General features: G+C 33.1%; 2 protein-coding genes across 2 annotated transcripts; both read left to right on the forward strand.

The window, feature by feature from the left end:
- Positions 1-795: 795 nt before the first annotated feature.
- On the forward strand, positions 796-9319 carry LOC117341886 (sodium-coupled monocarboxylate transporter 2-like). The gene is made up of 11 exons (XM_033903747.1): positions 796-799; positions 1567-1638; positions 2418-2683; positions 3207-3275; positions 3748-3799; positions 4828-4895; positions 6565-6638; positions 7142-7279; positions 8080-8215; positions 8652-8740; positions 9190-9319. Exons 1-11 carry the CDS (start codon positions 796-798, stop codon positions 9317-9319), a joined length of 1098 nt encoding a protein of 365 aa, XP_033759638.1.
- Positions 9320-11335: 2016 nt separating this feature from the next.
- LOC117342058 lies at positions 11336-15080 on the forward strand. The gene is made up of 4 exons (XM_033904033.1): positions 11336-11689; positions 12323-12423; positions 12916-13034; positions 14657-15080. The coding sequence occupies exons 1-4, from the start codon at positions 11454-11456 to the stop codon at positions 14849-14851; spliced, it is 651 nt and encodes a 216-aa protein (XP_033759924.1). The 5' UTR covers positions 11336-11453; the 3' UTR covers positions 14852-15080.
- The last annotated feature ends 6784 nt before the right edge of the window (positions 15081-21864 follow it).

A 21864-nucleotide genomic window follows, 5' to 3' on the forward strand; every position in this document is an offset into this window, starting at 1 on the left:
GATTCAGCAAAAAAAAAAAACCGAATTAAAGATTGAGATCTGAATGAATAAGGGACATATTTCAACAACTGTATGGTTTTCAGACCGATGTGCTCATTGCATTCCGTGGTGTGGTAGTCGAACTCCCTCGTTCAGCCTTGAGGTTATTGAGTGCATTCATTCAACAACGTCAGAAATGACAAGCCGAAGCATATAGTCATGAGGAAATAAAGCAATATGCTAAAAGTCCCGTTTTTTGTTTGTGTTTGTTTTTTGTTTAATGTTGGCTACAATAAAGACGTCATGGCAGCAGTAGTAACAAACTAGACGCAACAGCAGCAGTAGTAATTCATTGTGATTTTTACAGCTCCATATGTATGTTCAGTTTTTAAATTTACTAAAAGACTATGCATCTGTTAATACCCATTTTATACATATCAAGCTGATATAATCGTGAATATTAAATCATCATTTATACAATAACATATTGTTATAGCATATTCTTGTTTGATTAAAAATCAAACAAATAAACAGTTCAATAATTCACGTGTACTACATACTTAAGCTTATATTGGCTAGAAAAATAGCCATAACCTTGAACCTTAAAAACACTACATTGAATATAATTGTATTTCTAAGTAAACGGCGTCATGAATGTTTATGCATTTTGTTAGATGTCGAGGAGTATTGAGTCAGGTTTGTGTAGACATTGATGTGTATGGGAATAAATTATACTAGTCTTTCGCTCGGTAGAAAAGTCTTGTCAGGAAATACATCATCATTATCTCCCTCCTAAAGAAGGATAAGAGAGCCGATATGGGTAAGTATCTTTTTTATTTTCTAAAATATAATGTAGAATTCAAATATGTAAAAAAAAATGTTTATAATACTAATTCATTCAAAAGGAATGTGATATCTATATTTTGTGTTCCAAGTATAATGTACATTGTTAATTTTTTCCAATTTATATAGATAAAGAAATAACGTTTTTCTCTTTTGTTTTTGTATAAGTATTTGTAAACTGCATTTTCCTGATTTGTTATTTGATGCACATATTCCTACGCGATGGACTAACGTTTACCGAAGTGTAAACGTCAATTTCGTTGCTATGACCAATAGTAAATGCATAACGGAAATGTAAATAAATTCATGCATTTTCAACTTTATTACATATTTTTATTTATCAATTAGCACAATCATTTATTTAGAGGAGGCTCACAACGCGTGAAATGCTGAAATAAGTTGTCGGTAAAATAAGCTGTCCGCTAAATTAAGTTGTCCGGTAAAATATGCATGTTTACAGAATTCCACTCCAAGTTACTTGTAAGTTTAGAGCAAATGACACGGGAATGTCTTTCTATACTATTAGGTGATCTTCATTAAGATATATCACGATAAAATAATTTTGAAAGACATTACAATAAATCCAACAGGGTCGGCATACATTCTGTGTTGCTAGCCAACGAGGAAAATTTTAGCGTTTGTATTTATATTTTTCATGTTTTATCAATTTAACGAAATTATTATTTTTATATACATAGCAGCAGCTTTTTGAATGGTACCTTAGTATTACATGATTTATTCCAGCGTCTGAGTTCGGTTTCCACGTGGCTGATTATGTTATTTTTGCTGTAATGATCTCCTTCTCGATAGGGATAGGTGAGTCTGCGGAAATCCGCCATGGCTATAATATCTACAAAATGTCAAAATAAAAAAAAACAAAAAAAACAAAAAAACAAATAACAAAAAACAAAAACAAAAAAACAAACAAAAACCGAAAAAAAACAAACAAAAAAACAAAAAAACAACAAAGGCAAAAATAAAAATAACAAAAAAACAACAAGCAAACAAACAGAAAAGCAAACAGAAAAAAAGTTTATCTTTTTTATGTCACTAGTCACAAGTCAGTATTAAATAATTTTTGACATGATCACCGTTATCATACTTAGAAATATCATTGTGTTGATTTAAGTACTAATTCCTTTACGGATGCTTTAAAGAAAGATAACAAGCAAGCAAACTTGCAAAAAAGCAAACGCACATGTTGATCCGAATAAAACTCGGTGTGTATAATATAACACAATGCAATAACGATATAATATGAAATAATATGATACAATATATAGTACAATATAACAAAGAATAAAAAACATTATACTACATCAAGTGTAAATTAAGATAATATAGTATCATATATATATTGTAATGTTATATAATATAAAATAATGTATAGTATGATATATGTGATAACACAATTTAAAATAATATAGTATCATATATATTGTAATATAATATGATATAAAATAATATAGAATGACAAATGGTGTAATAAAAATAATTCAATTATGATACATTTTTTAATATTTGTGTTCCGTGTTTAAGAAAGAAAATAAATCATCAATTCAAAAACTAATATACCTGATGACGTATATAAATAGGTGTGTATTCCGCGTGTTCCGGGGGCGGACAGAAGACAACCTTGGAATATCTGGTCGGGAATCGTCGACTGAAGATGTTACCGGTCGCCGTTTCTCTTGTCGTATCGTTTGAATCGTCCATATTGGTACTGGGCTTCCCCGCTGAAGTTTACATCTACGGGGGAGACCTCTTCTGGACTAGTGTTGGGTTAATGATAGCAATGTTGGTAGCCACAAGGGTTGTAGCTCCACTGTTTCATCCTCTCAAGATCACGAGTGTATTTGAGGTAACGACGACTCTAAGGATTTGTAGCTTTAAGAGCATTTTTATGGTCGATTTATATAAAGTACTTTTATTCGGTCAATATAAAGCATGTTTTGTCGGTTAATGTAAGGAGTGTTTTGTCGATTAGTTATAGAGCATGCTTTGTCGGTTAATGTAAGGAGTGTTTTGTCGATTTGTTATAGAGCATGCTTTGTCGGTTAATTATGGATCATGCTTTATCAGTTGATATCAGGCATGTTTTACTGCTGGGTTTATTTTTAATGCTAACAAAAGAGAAGTGGAAAAATAAATAATGAAAAGCTTTTTCTGCCAGCATGTATTACACATGTATATTGGCAAAGGCTGCAGTAATGAAAAACTGTTTTTGATGTATTTTATTATATATATCAAGCACACATGTCAAGGCAATATCGCAAACATGCATAAGGGATAATATATAATTGTATATTCATGAGAAAAGATACCTTGATACTTTACTGATGTTATTGTCTTTACGTAGTTCAAACATTTTATATTTGTTTTAGTATTTTGAACTCCGATACAAAAGCAGAGCACCCCGTTCATTGGGAACAGTCATCGGAATGTTATATTACGTACGTATTTTCTGCATGTCAGCGAATATTTATAATACGTGATACATAATAAGGAAGTGTTCTTAACATAACGTGGCTCTGCATGTTGCGTTAACATTTTACCACGGAGAGAGTGTCGCTAGTCATGGTCGAGAATTTAAACTACAACTGTAAATTTTCTTTACACAAACCTTACGTGATATGAATGAAATAGGAAACAGTTTTACTGCATGTAGATAAATCTTTAAAGCATCGTATAATATAAACATGATCAGTGAACTACACGTATCTACTACTAGATATACCAGCCTGAATTATGAAAATCACATTCAATTATTCCAAAAACATATTCAAAATCTTTCAAAAGTATATTCAAATTTCAAAAGGTATGGGAAGCATGCTAATCAAATATCTAGATATTACAGCATCTGATCTTAAACGCTAATACCGAAACAGTAAAAGTTTGACCTTGTATCATATGTTTCTGTTATAGATATTTTATATGGGTATCGTTCTCTATGGACCTGCTATCGCTTTGGAAGCAGGTTTGTATTTTTATAACATCAAGTCATGTTTCCCTGTGTACCCAATATAATATTACAAAGTGTTTAAATTATCTCACAGTTTCAAGCACCTCTACCCGAAGTTTAATATTTCATAATCCCGGGTATGACATTGACTTGGTCTCCAAAAATGACAACATGGATGTCCTTGTTTATCTAACAACATACCAATAGCTTGTTGAACAGTATATTTGATGTTTATATCGCATATATAGAGATTTAACAAAACAGTTTATATAATAGCAAACAGATTTCTAACATTATTATTTAATCTTCCTTTTTTTGGAAATGTTAATATGGGGCAAAGAAGTAATTCTAATAGTGTGGGCATTAACAATTTCAAATTTTCGAGGCAATCCGCCCATTTATCAGGACTCAGATGATACAAATACAATAACATGATATATAAACATTACTAGAAAATACGATAAATATATATATTTATATATATATACAACGCATTCAATGTCATATTTTGGTATAGTGCGGTACGCGGGATAAAAACCAAATACTGCATATCTGGTAATATTCGCGGGATATTTAATTTCGCTTTATCCCTGGTTATTGAATATAGCGAGAATATTCATGCATGTAAACATATGTACAAATATTTTTTACTACAGAATATTTACAAATAGTGCCTGACCGAAATTCAAAACCCACAAATTTGACTGGGACAACCATGAAATGTTAGCCTTATGGAATTTAACAATTATTCAGTATGCAATTAGAAAAATGAAGGTCATTGTATGCAGTAAAATATTGTTGCCGTGAAACAAAGGAAGACAGTTTTTGACTTGCGCTGACCACCTCCAAATCTACATTAACAAATCTTTAAGCTCAAATAGATATAGCTGGTAGCTTTGTGCCAGGCTAAATCCTTTAATGAAAAGGATAATAATCAAACAGAGTCAATGTACGTAACAGAAAACCAGGTAAATATGTTTTAAGTCATTTTATCATAAGTCATATCAACAGTTTTTACATATATCAATTATGTTTGTTTCCAGTGACAGACTTTCCGTTCTGGGCCTCTGTATTTATTGTGGCCGGGACAGCTATCATCTATACCTCTATCGTAAGTTGTTAACAAATGTTGGGTATTTAAAAAAAAATGCAAGCAACAGCATGGTAATTAAGACTGCATGTCCATCAGTGGGGTAGTAATACAGGACCTTCATTTTCAGCGCATTGAACATGTACATGTAAGTGAATACAATCATGCTAACTATATATGCTTATACGAAGGTGGCATATCATGGTAACTGCAGATACCTGTAAAAAATAGATTAAAGTTAAGATACTTATGGGAAAAGTTACATAGTTTTGGATGGATGAATTGCAATAATTTATTATATCTCCGTACAGTGCGGACTCAAGGTGGCCGTGTGGACGGATGTATTACAATGTCTTATTATAAATTATATATCTGTACAGGGCGGACTCAAGGCGGTCGTGAGGACGGATGTATTACAATGTCATATTATATATCTGTACAGGGCGGACTCAAGGCGGTCGTGTGGACAGATGTATTACAATGTTTTATTATATATATATATGTACAGGGTGGACTCAAGGCGGTCGTGTGGACGGATGTACTACAATGTCTTATCATGACGATCGGTATGATTGTTGTGATCGTTAAGGTAGGCATTTCCACCGGTGTAAATAAAATTCATAAAATGTAATTTGATTATCTAAAGCAGGTGTATGCTTACTGTAGCACACACGTTTTATAAAACAGACATGCTTCACTTCTCGAACGAACCGGAAATGCCATATGACACTAGACCGCGTTGGCAATCTGAAGTACTGATATGGAGACGGAATACACAGGAAAGTCAAAAATTCATATAACAGGGTTTTCATCAAAATGGTTTACAAAATTTTATTAAATATTTAGCCCAGGCAACATATCACGTGTTTTAACATATCACGTTTATTTGAGGTCCTGGATTAATGGCCGTAGAAGATGTTTAGTTTGCACTGCGGTCAGCAATTAAGTTCATCATAAAAAAGATAAAGCACTGGTCAACCGAATTCACTGATAATTGACAGATAAATATAGTGATAATTCTCCATTAGCAGTTGACGAATTGTTTGGTTTTATGTGAAATTAAATTCATTGATGACGACTGACCATAGTTGTCACAGAGGCCTACTATGAAGACCAGCTTGAAGACGTCTTTAAATGTTTGGACTGCCGATGAAGATGGGTAGTATTTACACGGACAATTATGTTTAAATATGTTTTATTGTGAGAAGTTACTCTATTACCTATTTTTGTGACTATGATTGGGAATTTGTTGTTTACGTAAAGAAGCATTCTTTTTTATTATTTGATTCTCAAACATTTAATCATGTTCTCGTGATAATTTTTTAAAATATTATTCAGGTATTTTCCATGATAGAAAGTTGATCGTGATAAAAGTTTTACAAAGATTTTAAAGTGATAAGAGTTTTAGGAGATTTTATAGTGATAAGAGTTTTAGGAGATTTTATAGTGATAAGAGTTTTAGGAGATTTTATAGTGATAAGAGTTTTAGGAGATTTTATAGTGATAAGAGTTTTAACCATATGCAAATATCTATCACAACCAGGTGGTTTACATTTATTGGTTGTTTTCCCAAGAAAAGATACAGTTTTAAACTGTAAAGATATTTCAACATGTTTATTACTATAAATGTAGGCGTTTTTACCATGATAAAGCTTTTGAACAGAATCATTTTATGCTTGTTTTGTTAAAGGGTACAACCGATATAGGAAATTTCGGGAAGGTGTTACAAATTAACACCGACAATCTACGTATTAACTATTTCAAGTAAGTATGTAACATATCCAAGCTATAGATCAGTGATTTGTGCTAAAACATTTTGAAATATTGTTTAACATATATGTATAATATCCCTGCAATATTCAGTGTTGGCAGTGCCCACCTATAATCCGGGGAAGTTTAATTCTCAACTCTAAACTATTAAAATTAACTAGAAATCTAGAATTTCTGATTCAACTGGCTAATAATTATATGCAATAGGAACTCTCGAATGTTCACGTCAGAGGTGAGTGCCGAGTGTACAATTCAATAGTGAGTTCCAAATGAAAATTTAGAAGTGAATTCCTGATGATAATTTCAGTGGTGATCTATGAGGATCAATTCCAACTTCTGAAAATAAATTTCCATCATGAATTATGAATGCATAATTCATTAATGATTTCCAAACATGAAATTCAATTATACAATCCGAATACAATATTAAGAGGTGAATTACGAATGCAGTGAAATTTAAACGCTTATTTAACGATCAATATTGTTTTGAATTGTAGCTTTGACCCTGATCCGACGGTTCGGCATACATTTTGGCCACTCCTTTTAGGATCAATTGTTGGGTATTTCGGCATGACATTCAACCAAGCAACGGTTCAGCGTATCAGTTCTGTCAAGACGTTGTCAGAGGCAAAAAAGTAACTTTTTATCAAAGTGTATTTAATAAAGCAGATCAGCTATTTTGACCTTCATACAGATCATTAATGCTTTCCTCCATCCAGATCAGTCATTACGAACTTCACCCAGAACAGCCAGTCTGTCCTCCACGCAGCCCAGTCCTTCGTCGAAATAAGACATTCTCTTTTTCATCCAAAAACGTCATTCTGACCTCTAAAGTAGAACAAATCAATCTTGAAAAAATTCAAAAAAGCTAAAAAAAATACCTGTTGATCATCCTTTCCACCTAAGAAAAAGTAAACAATTACTGAGTTTAAATTTCCGCTACGATTTCAAAGCGTTATCCTCTCTGAGTTCAGACAGCTATAATGACATTGTCATTATTTTTAAGCGGCAATCATCTTTATTTTTTTCACTTGCATGTGATGTGGTTTCTATTTTTTTTATAAGGAAAAATATATTTCATCACCATATAACCATATAAGTACTATCATCTCCATCATCGATTCCACATACGTATAATATAATTGTTCAAGGTGGTCGGGTGGTACAGTGGTAACACACTTGCCTTTCACCTAGGCGGCCGGGGTTCGATTCCCCGATCGGACGTGAAAAGATATGGGGTCACCTGCTCGACCACGTGGGTTTTCCCCGGGTACTCCGGTTTCCCCCCACAGTAAGACCCCTCGCGCGCTTCCATCCGGGCCAACAAGCGTGATTAATATAAGTTATTATAACTTGTTTCGCAATTGTTGTAAAATACATAAAGTTTACATTTTTATAATATAATTGGAAATAAGGAATTTACTTGCCTTTTCAGAATTCTCTATTTCGCCGGCCCAGCTTTCCTAGTGTTTGGTGTTATTGTAAATATTGAAGGATTAGTTATGTTTGCCTACTTCAACACTGTGGGCTGTGATCCGATCGAGGCTGGTATCATCAAGAACGCTAACCAGGTATATGGATTATTTATTTTCACTATAGTGAAAGCGCTAGTGCAAAATGTAACGTCATCATTTGTTAATTATCAGTTTTATATATCATATTATATAGATTCGAAGTAAGAATAGAATTTGAAAGTCGTGGGCAATTATTCAGATAAGGTAAGCTCGCTGACATTCATCTACATACATTACAGCATATTCATTATTTTATTCTTTTATGTAAATTGATTGCATTGTTCTTCAAAATTAAAATAATGTATTATCACTACATTATATTTATCGTCTACATCAAGTGGTTGTACTTTTGTTTGGGTTATGATTAGTATACATTAATTTCAAAACAAAGTAGCCTGAAAAATGGATTTAAAGTTAGATAAAATTATTCATACATAACTAAATCCATACCCTACGTCTGATTTTGGCGAGGAATCTATATATGTTTTACTAGCTGCTACCTTATATGGTGGTGAGAGTGTTCCACGGACTTCCTGGACTTGCCGGGCTGTTCCTCGCTTCATTGTTTAGTGCTTCCCTTAGGTAGGATTAGTAGTTCCGTGTTTGTCGCTTTTTCTAACAGAAAAAAAAGAACAACATGTTTTAAAGATGCTGGTCGAAAAAAAGAAAATAACTACTACATCAGTGTAAAAATAGCGCATATATTGTGTTATCAATTGTTTAATTATGACGTCATGACATATTTTCACGTCAAATTTATTATCAATAATTGCGATAAATAGAATGTTACATTCGTTTCCATTCCACATGATTTCTGAAATTCGTTGCAAACATTTCATTCACTTCTCAGATTCAGTAAATTGAAAAAGTGTATTAAAAATCATGACAAATGAAAACTCATCTGATGAGGATACTAATTAAATCAAATAACATCAGCTGATCTTTTACCATTGTAATTTTATAAACAATAAATAAAAATTAAACCATAAACAAGACTCACCACTAAGATGCTGCTGGTGGTATGTTTGCAGCACGATATCATCAGGGCTAAGTTGTCTTAGCGCCCAGACAGTTGAAGACTTCATTAAGCCAAACTATAAGGATATGTCCGACGGAAAAGCTACTGCCATAGCGAAGATGACAGGTAGGCGTCATATTTGACTCGTGCTTAAGCTATAACTTATATCGGTTTTTCAAAATGTCGTGTTGTATTCCACATATTTTGTAACATTTGTTTGGTAATTTTAATAATTGTTTTTTTGTATTTTTAATATTTTGTTTGTATTTTAAAATATTTATTTTATTTTGTAATATTTGTTTTGTATTCTGTGATACTTGCTTTGTATTTTGTAATATTTGGTTATATTTTGTAATATTTGTTTCTATTTTGTCATAATGTTTTGTATTTTGTAATATTTGTTTTCTATTTTGTTATGTTTGTTTTGTATTTTGTAATATTTCTGTTGTATTTTGTTTTATTTATTTTGTATTTTGTAAAATTTGTTTAGCATTTTGTAAAATTTGTTTTTGTGTTTTTTAATATCAGTTGTATTTTGTAATATTTGTATTTTGGAATATTCATTTTTTGTTTTTTGCAATTTTTTTTTTAATTTTTTTTTGTAATATTTGTTGAATATTGTAAGATTTATTTACTATTTTGTGAGATTTGTTATGTATTATGTAATATTTATTTGTGATTTATTGATATAGTGTTGTTATTTGTATCAAACGCAATCGTTTTGAGTGTATTTTTAGTAAGAAGATGAAGCGGTTCTTTGTTTCAGTTTTGATATACGGGGGGCTTTCCATCACAATAACAGCCTTAATAGCCAACGTATCAGGATCATTAAGTCAGGTAAGAGACAAATGTACCAAGAAAATCATAATTAGAAACAAGCGAATTTGATGCCGAAGAAACGTGATTTAGAAGGTAAATATGCTGTTCTTCAAATAGCCTAAAATTCTGAAAGGCTTAGCAAAGGTTGCCTTCCTATTTTCCTAATTTCATCACTGAATCATAGGCATCTTGATTTTAGTTGGCGTTATTTATGTTTGTAAGGAAATAATTTCTAAGCAATAATGGCATGTTAAAAGGTAGTTCGGTAGTTCTGGTAGGAAATCAATTAAAATGTTCAGATAACAAAAGAACATTGACGTAGACACGAATCGTTAAAGAGACGCTTAGTCGAAAGCAAAACATGACCAAAAAAGTAGTATACGATCCCATACATAGCAATCTGTATACATTGTATATTACTATTATAACGTTATATTTGAATGAGGTACTGAGACCAAAACATCACGAGAATAAAAAACAACAAACAAAACAATAATAATAAAAAACAAAACAAAAAAAACAACACACACACCCCCCCCCCCCCCTCCCCCCCCTCCCAAAAAAAAAATAAATAAATAAATAAAAATATGAAAAGACAAATAATCCATAATAATTCCTGTTAGACTTTTCATTGGCGTGAATATGAGTGAATATAAATATTTTTTTATGGTTGACTGGTTTTGTTACAGATAAGCGGATCGATACTTACCTGTTTTGGAGGGCCTCTATCTGGCATGTTCTTTCTTTCTATATTCTGTCCTTGGGCTACAAAAAGGGTTAGTTTCAAGCATATGCTTTATGGATTTATTTGCATGTTTACAATATCATATTTGTTTATTTTTGTTTCGTAACTTATTGTCGTTTTTAGATAATTTTATAAAGCGACCAATTAGGGCGGCATATTTCCAATAAAAGTACGAGAGTTGATTGATAAGTTGTGAGGCTCATATGAAAGGATTTGAAGTTTGCCATTACCCTAACCCTAACCGATTTTGTCCATTTTTCAAAGGCCGCTTGCCTTTATTTGGAGTTCTACCTCGTCGATATAAACCAACCAAATGAGACCAGTCATTGGGTACACGGCCCTATATAATCAGAGAATAGTAGGACTTAAAAAGATCATCCGTGAGTACCTCCTTCAATACGAGGCTCACAGCATATCAATCAGCCCTCGTACATGCTGATACTCCAATGATATTTTAATGAATAATGATAATGAACTTAGCTAATGCTGGACGTTACCTTGTTTTGAATCAATATCCCTGGCATCTGTTAACGTCTTTTCAAGTATACAGTTTATTTCTAGAACTTGCAAACGCAAAGTAGTATGTAAATAACGTCGTATCAAGGTATTTCTGTTTTCAATGACGCAGAATACCAGCTTGAAATTTGAAAGAGTAATTATGGCTTTCATATTTTACACTATTGAAGGGCTTTCTTATTGGCGGAATAGTTTCGATGTTATTTGTGCTGTGGCTATCCCTTGGATTGAACTTCTTCACGTCTGCACCCAGTCAGCCCTGGTTACCACCTAATCCGACGGACAAGTGTTCTATGGACACGACAACCTTCGAAAATTCTACTGGTTTGGTTAATACGTCTATGTTTATAAATTCATCATTCACACAAAGTGACCTATCTGTTCGTATTGACACATACCGAAAGGAAATGGATAATTTCAAGGCAAATCCTCCGTAAGTAAATGATATTTTTATTGACAAAACATTAGAATATAGGAAAGATGTATTAACTTACAAGGTACTTTGAAGACCCCGTTTAACATGTTTTGAAATTGGTTTATTTTCTTCTATATTAATATAATATATCAATGTCTAAGGTAAGGTGTGTTCCATAGCGTTCCCATTAGTGCTTTGCTCAATTTATTGCTAAACAATGTAATATTAAATGACCATGAAATGTAATTAAATTGAACTCCATGATGTTCTTTAGAACAATTTTCGACTTTATTAACCCTATTTAAAGAAGAGGTCTGGACAAAATAAATTCTGTGTCATTGTATGTTTTATGTTTTCAATGACCCAGAAAAGGCCTGGATGATGTAGGGTCATTCTCGATTTTGTTTCCAATGACCAAGACAAGGTCGTGACAAAATATATTCTGTCTCGTTTTTATTTTATGTTTCCGATGACCAAGACAAGGCCTGGACAAACTGTATTCATTCTATTTTTTTTTTTTTAGGTTTCCGATGACCCAGACAAGGCCTGGACAAAGTACATTCAGTTTTTTTATGTTTTGAATTACCCATACAAGGCCTGGACAAATTATATTCAGTCTATTTTTTTTGTTTTATGTTTCCGATGACCCAGACAAGGCCTGGACAAACTGTATTCTGTCTCGTTTCGCTGGTTTGGAGCCATAGGTGTTATGATGACTGTTGTTGTGGGAGCCATTGTAAGTTATCTTACAGGTCAGTGGAGGACGTCTTTGTTGATTATCACATGTAGGGCATGCAATTGTTAGTAATGAGAATAATTTAATAAATATAATAAATAAACTTACCAAACATGTGAAAACATGTAAAATAAGACTACAACGATTTTCTTAGAACTTAAGAATTGACTTTATCATAAAATGTGTACAGTTTCCATATAGATTTTAATCAGGAAATTAAGCAAGGAATGGGTACAATATTCACAAAGTAATGGTTTATATTTAAAAACTGACTGAGAAACCGAGTCTCGCTTCATACAGTGAATTGTAACTTTCCTGAAATAATTATCTATATATCTAATCTTTAAAGAAGCAACCTTTCTTTGGGAGTTATTAGCAGTGGACAAAACACTAATCCGAGATTTGAAATGGTATCTAATGGTATCAAGGATCTTGGGGCTGCCTTCTTTTAGAAAACGTCTTTAAAAACCTTTACTAATTGCAGACAATCTCGTTCCGTTATTTCTAGATCATCCGTCAACGGACGAAGTGGATGTGAGATACAGCTTACCTCTTGGAGACCAACTGTTTCCATATCTACCAAAGAAAGCTCGTCGATATCTGGATTTTGGGGTCGATTTTGGAAAGGTGCGTTTTAATACGGCAATAAAATAAAGATATAATCAGATGACTTATCGCGTGGAAATATACTTTCGGAAGAAGGATTACCCATAACATTCCTCACCTTAGTTATTGGAAGATAACATATCTTTATGTAACCCTGGTAAATCACGGCCGCGATATACCGCTCGACTAGAGAGATCGTCCCTTTATCAGGATAGGTTGAGAATAATACTAGTAAGACAGAGATCCTGATTTCGATCCCTAATGGAGGCAGTGATTTAGATTTAATTTAACATGTGCTCTGTTACAACCGATCGAGTTAAATTGTAGATCACTCAGCCGAGCGGCGGTATGGTGTGGCTAGTATCTACCTAGAGTGACGTGTATTTATCTCAGCCGAGCGGTATATTACGGCTAGTATTTACCAGGGTTACGTGTATTCTCTCTAGCCGGGCGGTATATTGCGGCCAGTATTTACCAGGGTTACGTGTATTCTCTCTAGCCGAGTGGTATATTGCGGCCAGTATTTACCAGGGTTACATGTTACATGTTTTCTCTCTAGCCGGGCGGTATATTACGGCTAGTATTTACCAGGGTTACGTGTATTCTCTCTAGCCGAGTGGTATATTACGGCTAGTATTTACCAGGGTTACATGTATTCTCTCTAGCCGAGCGGTATATTACTGCTAGTATTTACCAGGGTTACATGTATTCTCTCTAGCCGAGCGGTATATTACTGCTAGTATTTACCAGGGTTATATTACATGTATTCTCTCTAGCCGAGCGGTATATTACGGCTAGTATTTACCAGGGTTACATGTATTCTCTCTAGCCGAGCGGTATATTACGGCTAGTATTTACCAGGGTTACATGTATTCTCTCTAGCCGAGCGGTATATTACGGCTAGTATTTACCAGGGTTACATGTATTCTCTCTAGCCGAGCGGTATATTACGGCTAGTATTTACCAGGGTTACATGTATTCTCTCTAGCCGAGCGGTATATTACGGCTAGTATTTACCAGGGTTACATGTATTCTCTCTAGCCGAGCGGTATATTGCGGCTAGTATTTACCAGGGTTACATGTATTCTCTCTAGCCGAGAGGTATATTACGGCTAGTATTTACCAGGGTAACGTGTATTTTCTCTAGCCGAGCGGTATCTTGCGGCTAGTATTTACCGGGGTTACATGTATTCTCTCTAGCTGAGCGGTATATTGCGGCTAGTATTTACCGGGGTTACATGTATTCTCTCTAGCCGAGCGGTATATTAATGATAAATAGTTAACGCGTTAACGTACACGCTTTGTTTTGACTGATGGATATGCCAAGGTCAATAACCGTAATTACTTAAAACGGTACGTACGTGCACAGAGCCAAATGCTTGTACTTAGGAATTTGATTTTCAGTGCAGTTAAAACACTCACGTAGCTAAGCTGAGTATTTCGAGTGAACTGAGTGTTGCACCATTAGAAACAGTTTCCGGGAATGAATTCCATATTAAAGCTTACTACGCCTAACTGTATATTCATAAGTAACGTATTTCATGAATGAATTAGTTTGCATTAGAAATAATTATATTATGGAAATACAATGGTTATAATACTGACCATGACGTAATGTTACTGTTTATACTGTATATTTACAGAGGAAAAGATGGCTGGAACAGCAGGATGTGGAAACAATGAGGCCTACAGATTTGCTTGGAGAATTAAGTATCGAGTTGGATGAGGACAACGACAGCGCAATGATGTCATCCCAAAAATTAGCAAACGCTCAACCATCAGATGTCACCGAGATTGATTCTAATTCGGACAGAATACCAAACAAAGGAGAATATTAAAGTAGAACTTACTGTTTATTTACTTATTATGTGACACTGATACAATACATATTACACATAGCAGATTGGATATATCATTAAAACATGTTGAAATACATTATCCTATGGTTTCTGTAAGTTTATAAATTGCAAGGTTACAGTAGCCTGGTTACGAATAAGTTCGCTATTATTAACGGAAAACCTTAAACTATTTAACGTTATAAAGTGTCATGTAGGCACTTGTGTGTGTATATATATATATACAGTCTGAAGAGTCCCCTAGACGGGACGAAAACGTTAGATGTTGTCTGAGTCATTTTTTTAATTTTTCCATATATTTTCTTCCACAAGGACTACTATTATTTTTTCTCTATATATATTACTTGTGGATGTGACACAGACAAGCTGTTTATTCAAGTGCGAAGACCAAAATGGATGAAAAGAGTTACTTAAAAGAAATCTCCGGTAAGTTGACCGAGATGAACAAAAACATTAAGCAACTACTGGAAATCTTTGCTATTCCTGTCATCGAAAAATCAACAACATGTTTGCAACAACTTACTACCGATACACCGGATTACCATTTTACGCCAGACAACAATTCAAACAAGAAAGAAGCTGCGAAGTTACGGAAATCCATTTTGCATAATTGGAAACGTATCCTTAATGAACGGAAGCAGGCTTATTGGAACACTTTGAAATTAACAAAGACCGGGGAAGTATACCAAGATTGGATGGAACGGGACGTTGTCATCATACCGCGAAAATTTAGACCAAAATTGATTCCGGGGGAGAATGAAGATGACAAAGAAATCCGGGCTGAAACAGCTATATATAATTTCCAATCTGAAATGAAGATAATGTTGAACAAAATGAATCGCGCACAAGAAAAATGTCTGTCTCTTGACGAAGATCTGTACAAAATGATCCAGAACCGAACCCAAAATACGGACATCATACGAATTTTGATGAATCAATGGGAACAAGAATGTCGGAATGAAGAAACAAGATCCGAAGAAATATGGGAGAAAAAAAGAAAGTGGTTGAACGAATATGCCGTGAATTATGGTACGGATGTATTTATCAATGACCAAACCCCTCCAAAGAAAGACCAAGAAAAACATAGATTTTCGTCGACAAAGAAGATACCAAACACGCCTTCTACACCAAAAACTAAAAAAACCTACGCAGAAGCGATGGCGACGCCATCTCCGAACAAGTCTAGAACTACACCTAAGTTACCAAGCATGACGGCACGGAAAACTTCACGGGCTACTTCGCCTACATACAGGAAACATCAGATGAACACACGTTCCCAACGGAGTAATCATAGTGCTGCAAATGACACTCAGGAGTCTCCTGTGAGATTAAATGGAATTACCTACATTGGGAAATCAGCATTTAATCATTTTTTAGGACATTGCCAAAAAATAAACAAAGGAGGAGGATACAAACAAAATACAAAAAACAGTGTTTAACGGATAAAGAGAAAGATAAGAGTTCTACAGGTAAATATGATATTAAACAACCTAAAATTGTAAATCTATCCAATAGAATTTTAAGTATTGATGAAATGAAGGTTTTGTCCAAGGGAATGAAATTTTGTCCTACTCCTTCCGAACAAGATAATACACAATTAAAAACAGATTTGTTAGAATTCTGTAGAAGGCTCCGATTAAATGAAAAATTCTTTAAGGAAGGCACAAGTGATGATTCTTCAAAAGAAGAACCCATTGTCAAAAACAAATCTAATTATAATCCCCCTAAAAGTAGTAACTGTCAATTGGAGGATGTTATAGACAGTCTTAAAAAACTTCCTTTAGACAATAAGGGTAATTCTTCTTCTAATAAAAGAATAAAAAGTAATTTGTCGTTTAATCAACAAAGAGCTATAGATGATCTCCGTAAAGATGATTCTATCATAATTAAAGAGGCTGATAAAGGCGGCGCTGTAGTCATTATGAATAAAACATACTATTGTGAAAAGATCATAGAAATGTTGACTGATGGTGATTTTTACGAGGTTGTAGATTGTAATGCCGATGCGACTACCCGTAACCTAATCGATAAATTAATTGATAAGTTCAAAAATAATTTTATGGAAAAAGAAATTGACTATCTTACTGATTTTGTACATAGTACTAGTTATTTTTACGGCTTGCCTAAAATACACAAAAGTAAATTAATAAATGAAGCTATCAAAAGTCAAAATTCAGAGTGTACTACGATACTAGATCCTGATGACTTAAAATTCAGACCTATTGTCGGTGGTCCAAACAGTAGTACGCAACGTCTCAGTCATTTTGTAGATATACTTTTGAAACCTCTTTGTAATACTGTCAAAAGTTTTATAAGAGACGACTTTGATTTTTTGGACCATTTGCCTAAACATGTCAAACCTCATTCTAAATTAGTTACTTTTGACGTTGTTAGTTTGTATACCAGGATTCCTCATGAACTAGGATTGAAAGCTGTAAAATATTGGTTGAAAAAACACCCTGAAATTATCGTTCAACGTTTTGATCATGAATTCATTCTTAATGCTTTGGAAATTATTCTAGACAGAAATGTGTTCTTTTTTAATGATATATATTACCATCAAAAGATGGGTACGGCTATGGGTACCAAAGTGGCACCTACTTATGCCACTCTAGTCCTTGGTTACCTAGAAGAACAATTGTACGCTATATCTGAACATAAATACGGTAGGGAATATCGTGATTTCCTTGAAAATAACTTTTTCCGTTTTTTAGACGATTGTTTTGTTATCTGTCCACCTAATATTTCTATAGAAGAACTAAACAAAGATCTCAATAGTTTACACCCGTCGATTAATTATACAACGGAGGCGAGTGATTCTTCACTTCCTTTTCTAGATGTGTTGGTTGCAATAAAAGGTGATACTATTTCAACAGATTTATATAGAAAGCCTACAGATTCGCATAATTACTTAAATTTTTATTCTAATCATCCTAAACATATCAAAACTAATATTCCTTTCAATTTAGCGTCACGCATAGTATCTATCGTTAGTGAAAAAGAAACAGTAAATACAAGACTAAATGAACTTACAGTATTCTTAAAATCACAAGGCTATCCTAAAGAAATGATAGAAAAAGGTAAACAATTAGCAATCGATAAGGGACCTTTTACATCCCGTCATTCTGTTGACGACAATAAATCAGTATTGCCTTTTGTATCTACTTTCAATCCTCGTAATTTTGATATATTTCCTATTATTCGCAATAAATGTGAAGAACTTAAGCAAAGTAATGATAGAATGGGTAAGGTTTTAAACAAGTATACTTTAATAAATAGTAAAAGACAACCTAAAAACCTACGTCATATTTTGACAAGTTCTAAGTTCAATGATAATTTAAAATGCACAAAGGTTTCTAAATGTAATACACCGCGTTGCGGTACATGTAAACTTATTGTGGAAGGTAGCACTTTCAATTTCAAAAATGGCTTCACTTTTAATGTTAAAAGAAATATAGATTGTAAAAGCCGTAATGTTATTTATGCTATGATTTGTTCTCAATGTAGTGATTTTTATATTGGACAAACTGGTAATGAATTGAGAACCAGAATGACAGTCCATCGTCAACAAATACGTTCGGATAATCTCAGATTTTTAAATGTTAGTAAGCATATTCATAATTGTAGTAATGGTGATTTTAAAATTTTCCCTTTATATAAGATGGATACTTCTGATACAATAAAACGAGAATCAAAGGAGTCAGAGTTTATTAAGCTATTAAAACCAAGTCTGAATAGTGCGTAAACAGTTTTCATTTGTATGTACATGTAAGTTGTTATTGTTGTAAGTTGTTGGTATTGTATGACGTAACTGTTATTATGACGTCATGATCATTATGACGTCATGGTGCAATTGAAAATAAACAGTCTGAAGAGTCCCCTAGACGGGACGAAAACGTTAGATGTTGTCTGAGTCATTTTTTTAATTTTTCCATATATATATATATATATAGATATCGGAAAGTTAGTAATGATACAATCACATTGATGCAATCGGCAGAGCTGACCGTGGAGACCAAACGTAAAAAAAAAACCCGACAGATTTCTAAAAAAAATGTACAATTTTACGCGGGGATTGTTGATGAAGTAGACAGGCAGAAATTAATATGAAATTGACCTGTTACTTGTATATGATATACCCGATGTCAATCGTTAATGAATATATAGCTTCCGGTTAAATGATGAAAGATCTGCCAGAAAGATCTGCTATAATGATCTGCTAACAGTTCATTATAATTTTCCATGTCCATTCTACACAATGTTTAATTTTGATTACATAAGTAATATGGATGTAAAATAAATCATTACAGATCAACAAAAACTAACGGAAGGTTTAAGTTGAAAATGATTTACTTCGGTATTAACAAAGGACCTAATGCCAACACATGCCATCACATTATCAAGATAAATAAATAAATAAATAAAAAGATAAATGAAAAAACAACAACAACAACAACAACAACAAAACAAACAATAAATAAAAAAGCATAAATAAATAAAATAGATAAATAAAAAAGCAAAAACAAAAAACTTCACTTCAAAGTACTGTTGATTTATATAAGGTAACAGCAGATAGTCATTCTGTCACGCCAAAACTAAAAGGACGTCATTAAAAGTTTAACATGTCAATCTATTTGTGGGAACAACCAACTAAAAACCAAAAGTACAGTAAATATCAATATTCATGCTAGTTTCATAAACTACAAATTGTCTAAAAGATTGTTATCAATTCATAGTCTTAAAATGAATGTACAAGTGAACACTAATCTATTTAGATGAAGTGTGAACGCTCACTGTTGCAGATAATTTGTTTAGACATCCCAACGGTCAAATTTCGGTAAGGCCACTTTTTAAAAAGAAAAATTCATAAAAAGAAGATTGTGATTTATGATTAAAATGAACTTAAAATAAAAGACATTACCAGGTATTATAGAAACTAAACCAAACATCCTTTGAAACGTAAACTGTGTGTACAATCCGATGTCTAATACTGACTTTCACAAAATTTACAATGCAGAATTTCCAGACACGAAGGTCGATTATACTCTAGAGCATTAGTCATTTCTGTTCTCCTTGAGTGATGTCAATTTCAACTTTCCTTTTCGGTACATTTAATATGCATTGTGGTATGGCTGTAACCGTTTCCGTTTATGATGATTAGAAAATTATGACTCATTCTTCCGGAAAACCTGGTTTCATTGCACCATTTCAAGTGCTTCCATATATATCTATATTGCCTTCATATGTTGCGTAGTTCTGACTTAATTTGTTTGTTTGTTTTGTTTTTGTTCAACGTCCTATTAACTGCCAGGTCATTTAAGGATGTGTCTGGTTTTGGAGATGGAGGAAAGCCGGAGTACCCTGGAGAAAAACAACAGGCCTACAGTCAGTACCTGGCAACTGCCCAACGTACTGGAGGTTTCGAACTCGCAACCCAGTGGTGGGGGGCTAGTGATAAAGTGTCGGGACACCTTAACCACTCGGCCACTGCGGCCCTGTTCTAACAGTTTTATTCAGAGTACACGCCCATTGTTATATCATATACAATTATCATAAGTGTATACCATTGTTATAACTATGGAAAGACATTTATTGTTTTGTTATACACTGTATATCACTAGCATCAGTGTTATCATTGCTTATAACAATGAAATGACATCAATAGTTTTATTGTAAACAATTTCATAAGTGTACATAATTGTTATAACAATAAAATGACGTTTATTCTTCTCTAATATACAATTATCATAGGTGAAAAATATTACTATTTCTGTTATTGTTCACTATTGAAAAAAATCCACATTTTTTCTGACCAATCAAAACGCCAACAATATCTTCAGTAAAATATATATATATGTCTCGTACAGTTAACATTTTCATGTTATCACGCGTGCTACGCACAACAAAATATTAATTCTACTAGTGAAATATATTTGGCATTTTACTGAAGACACTGTTAAATATCCTGTATATCTTGCACAGACGAGACAAATTTGATACCTTGTAAACTATATGTCGAACAATTTGAAAGTAATACTTTTTATTTTACTATACGTACATGTACAATAAAGCATCGCTATACACCAAACATATAAAAATCAACAGATATTTTTTTTATGTTATCCTTTTTTTTAACAAAGACACAAATTTACAAACACATAATGAGCTCATCGACTCTAAACTGTAGTCATATACCGAATAGAATAGCTTAAATGTAAATTGATGTAGGTTTATTAAAAATTATGATAAATGCTAATAAAATTGTTCAAATGGAAATTTGGTAACTTTCCTTCCATTGTTTTTTGGGCTTGTTTTTTTGTTGTTGTTTTTTCTTCTTTTTTTTCTTATTTATTATTTTACAATTGAATAAAACTAAAGAAAAAATACAGGTGTACACCGGAAACAGCAGTAGACCTTATATTAATTATTTTTAATGCAATCTTTATAATCATGCCATAAGTTTGCAAAGATAACATTTGTAACATACAAGCTATTCATTGAATGTCAAAGCCTGTTCAAAATATGTAGCACATTGCACTGAAAAGGGTATTACTGTTGAAAATGCCATCACATTTTAAACATAAAAGAACCTCTTCGCGATTCTTCAACGTTAAGTCAATGTTATGCGTCGCCGAGAAATTCTAGTTTCTATTCACGCTTCAACGTGGCATTTTGTGATCACCTAATAAAACTTTGGTTTGGAACTGATTCACACATGGTCGCTTTGTGTTGATAATCAGTATGACTATAGAAAAGATAAAACAAATTTAACAATAATCAAAACATTATCTGCAGTCTATACAAAGCACTACATGTAGTAACTCTTTAAAGAGGCTTACCCGCAGACGGACCGGTAAACGGCACATCTCCGATCACTAAATAAACTTCAGTACACGTTTCTATGTGACAAAATTAGAGGCTTTCCGACTTTATTTCTTGAAAACAATTACAGAATATGTATTTAAAAGACGTTTTAAAACTCAACCTGAGAGGGA

The sequence above is a fragment of the Pecten maximus genome, chromosome 14 (genome assembly GCF_902652985.1).
Source record: "Pecten maximus chromosome 14, xPecMax1.1, whole genome shotgun sequence".
NCBI classification, from domain to species: domain Eukaryota; kingdom Metazoa; phylum Mollusca; class Bivalvia; order Pectinida; family Pectinidae; genus Pecten; species Pecten maximus.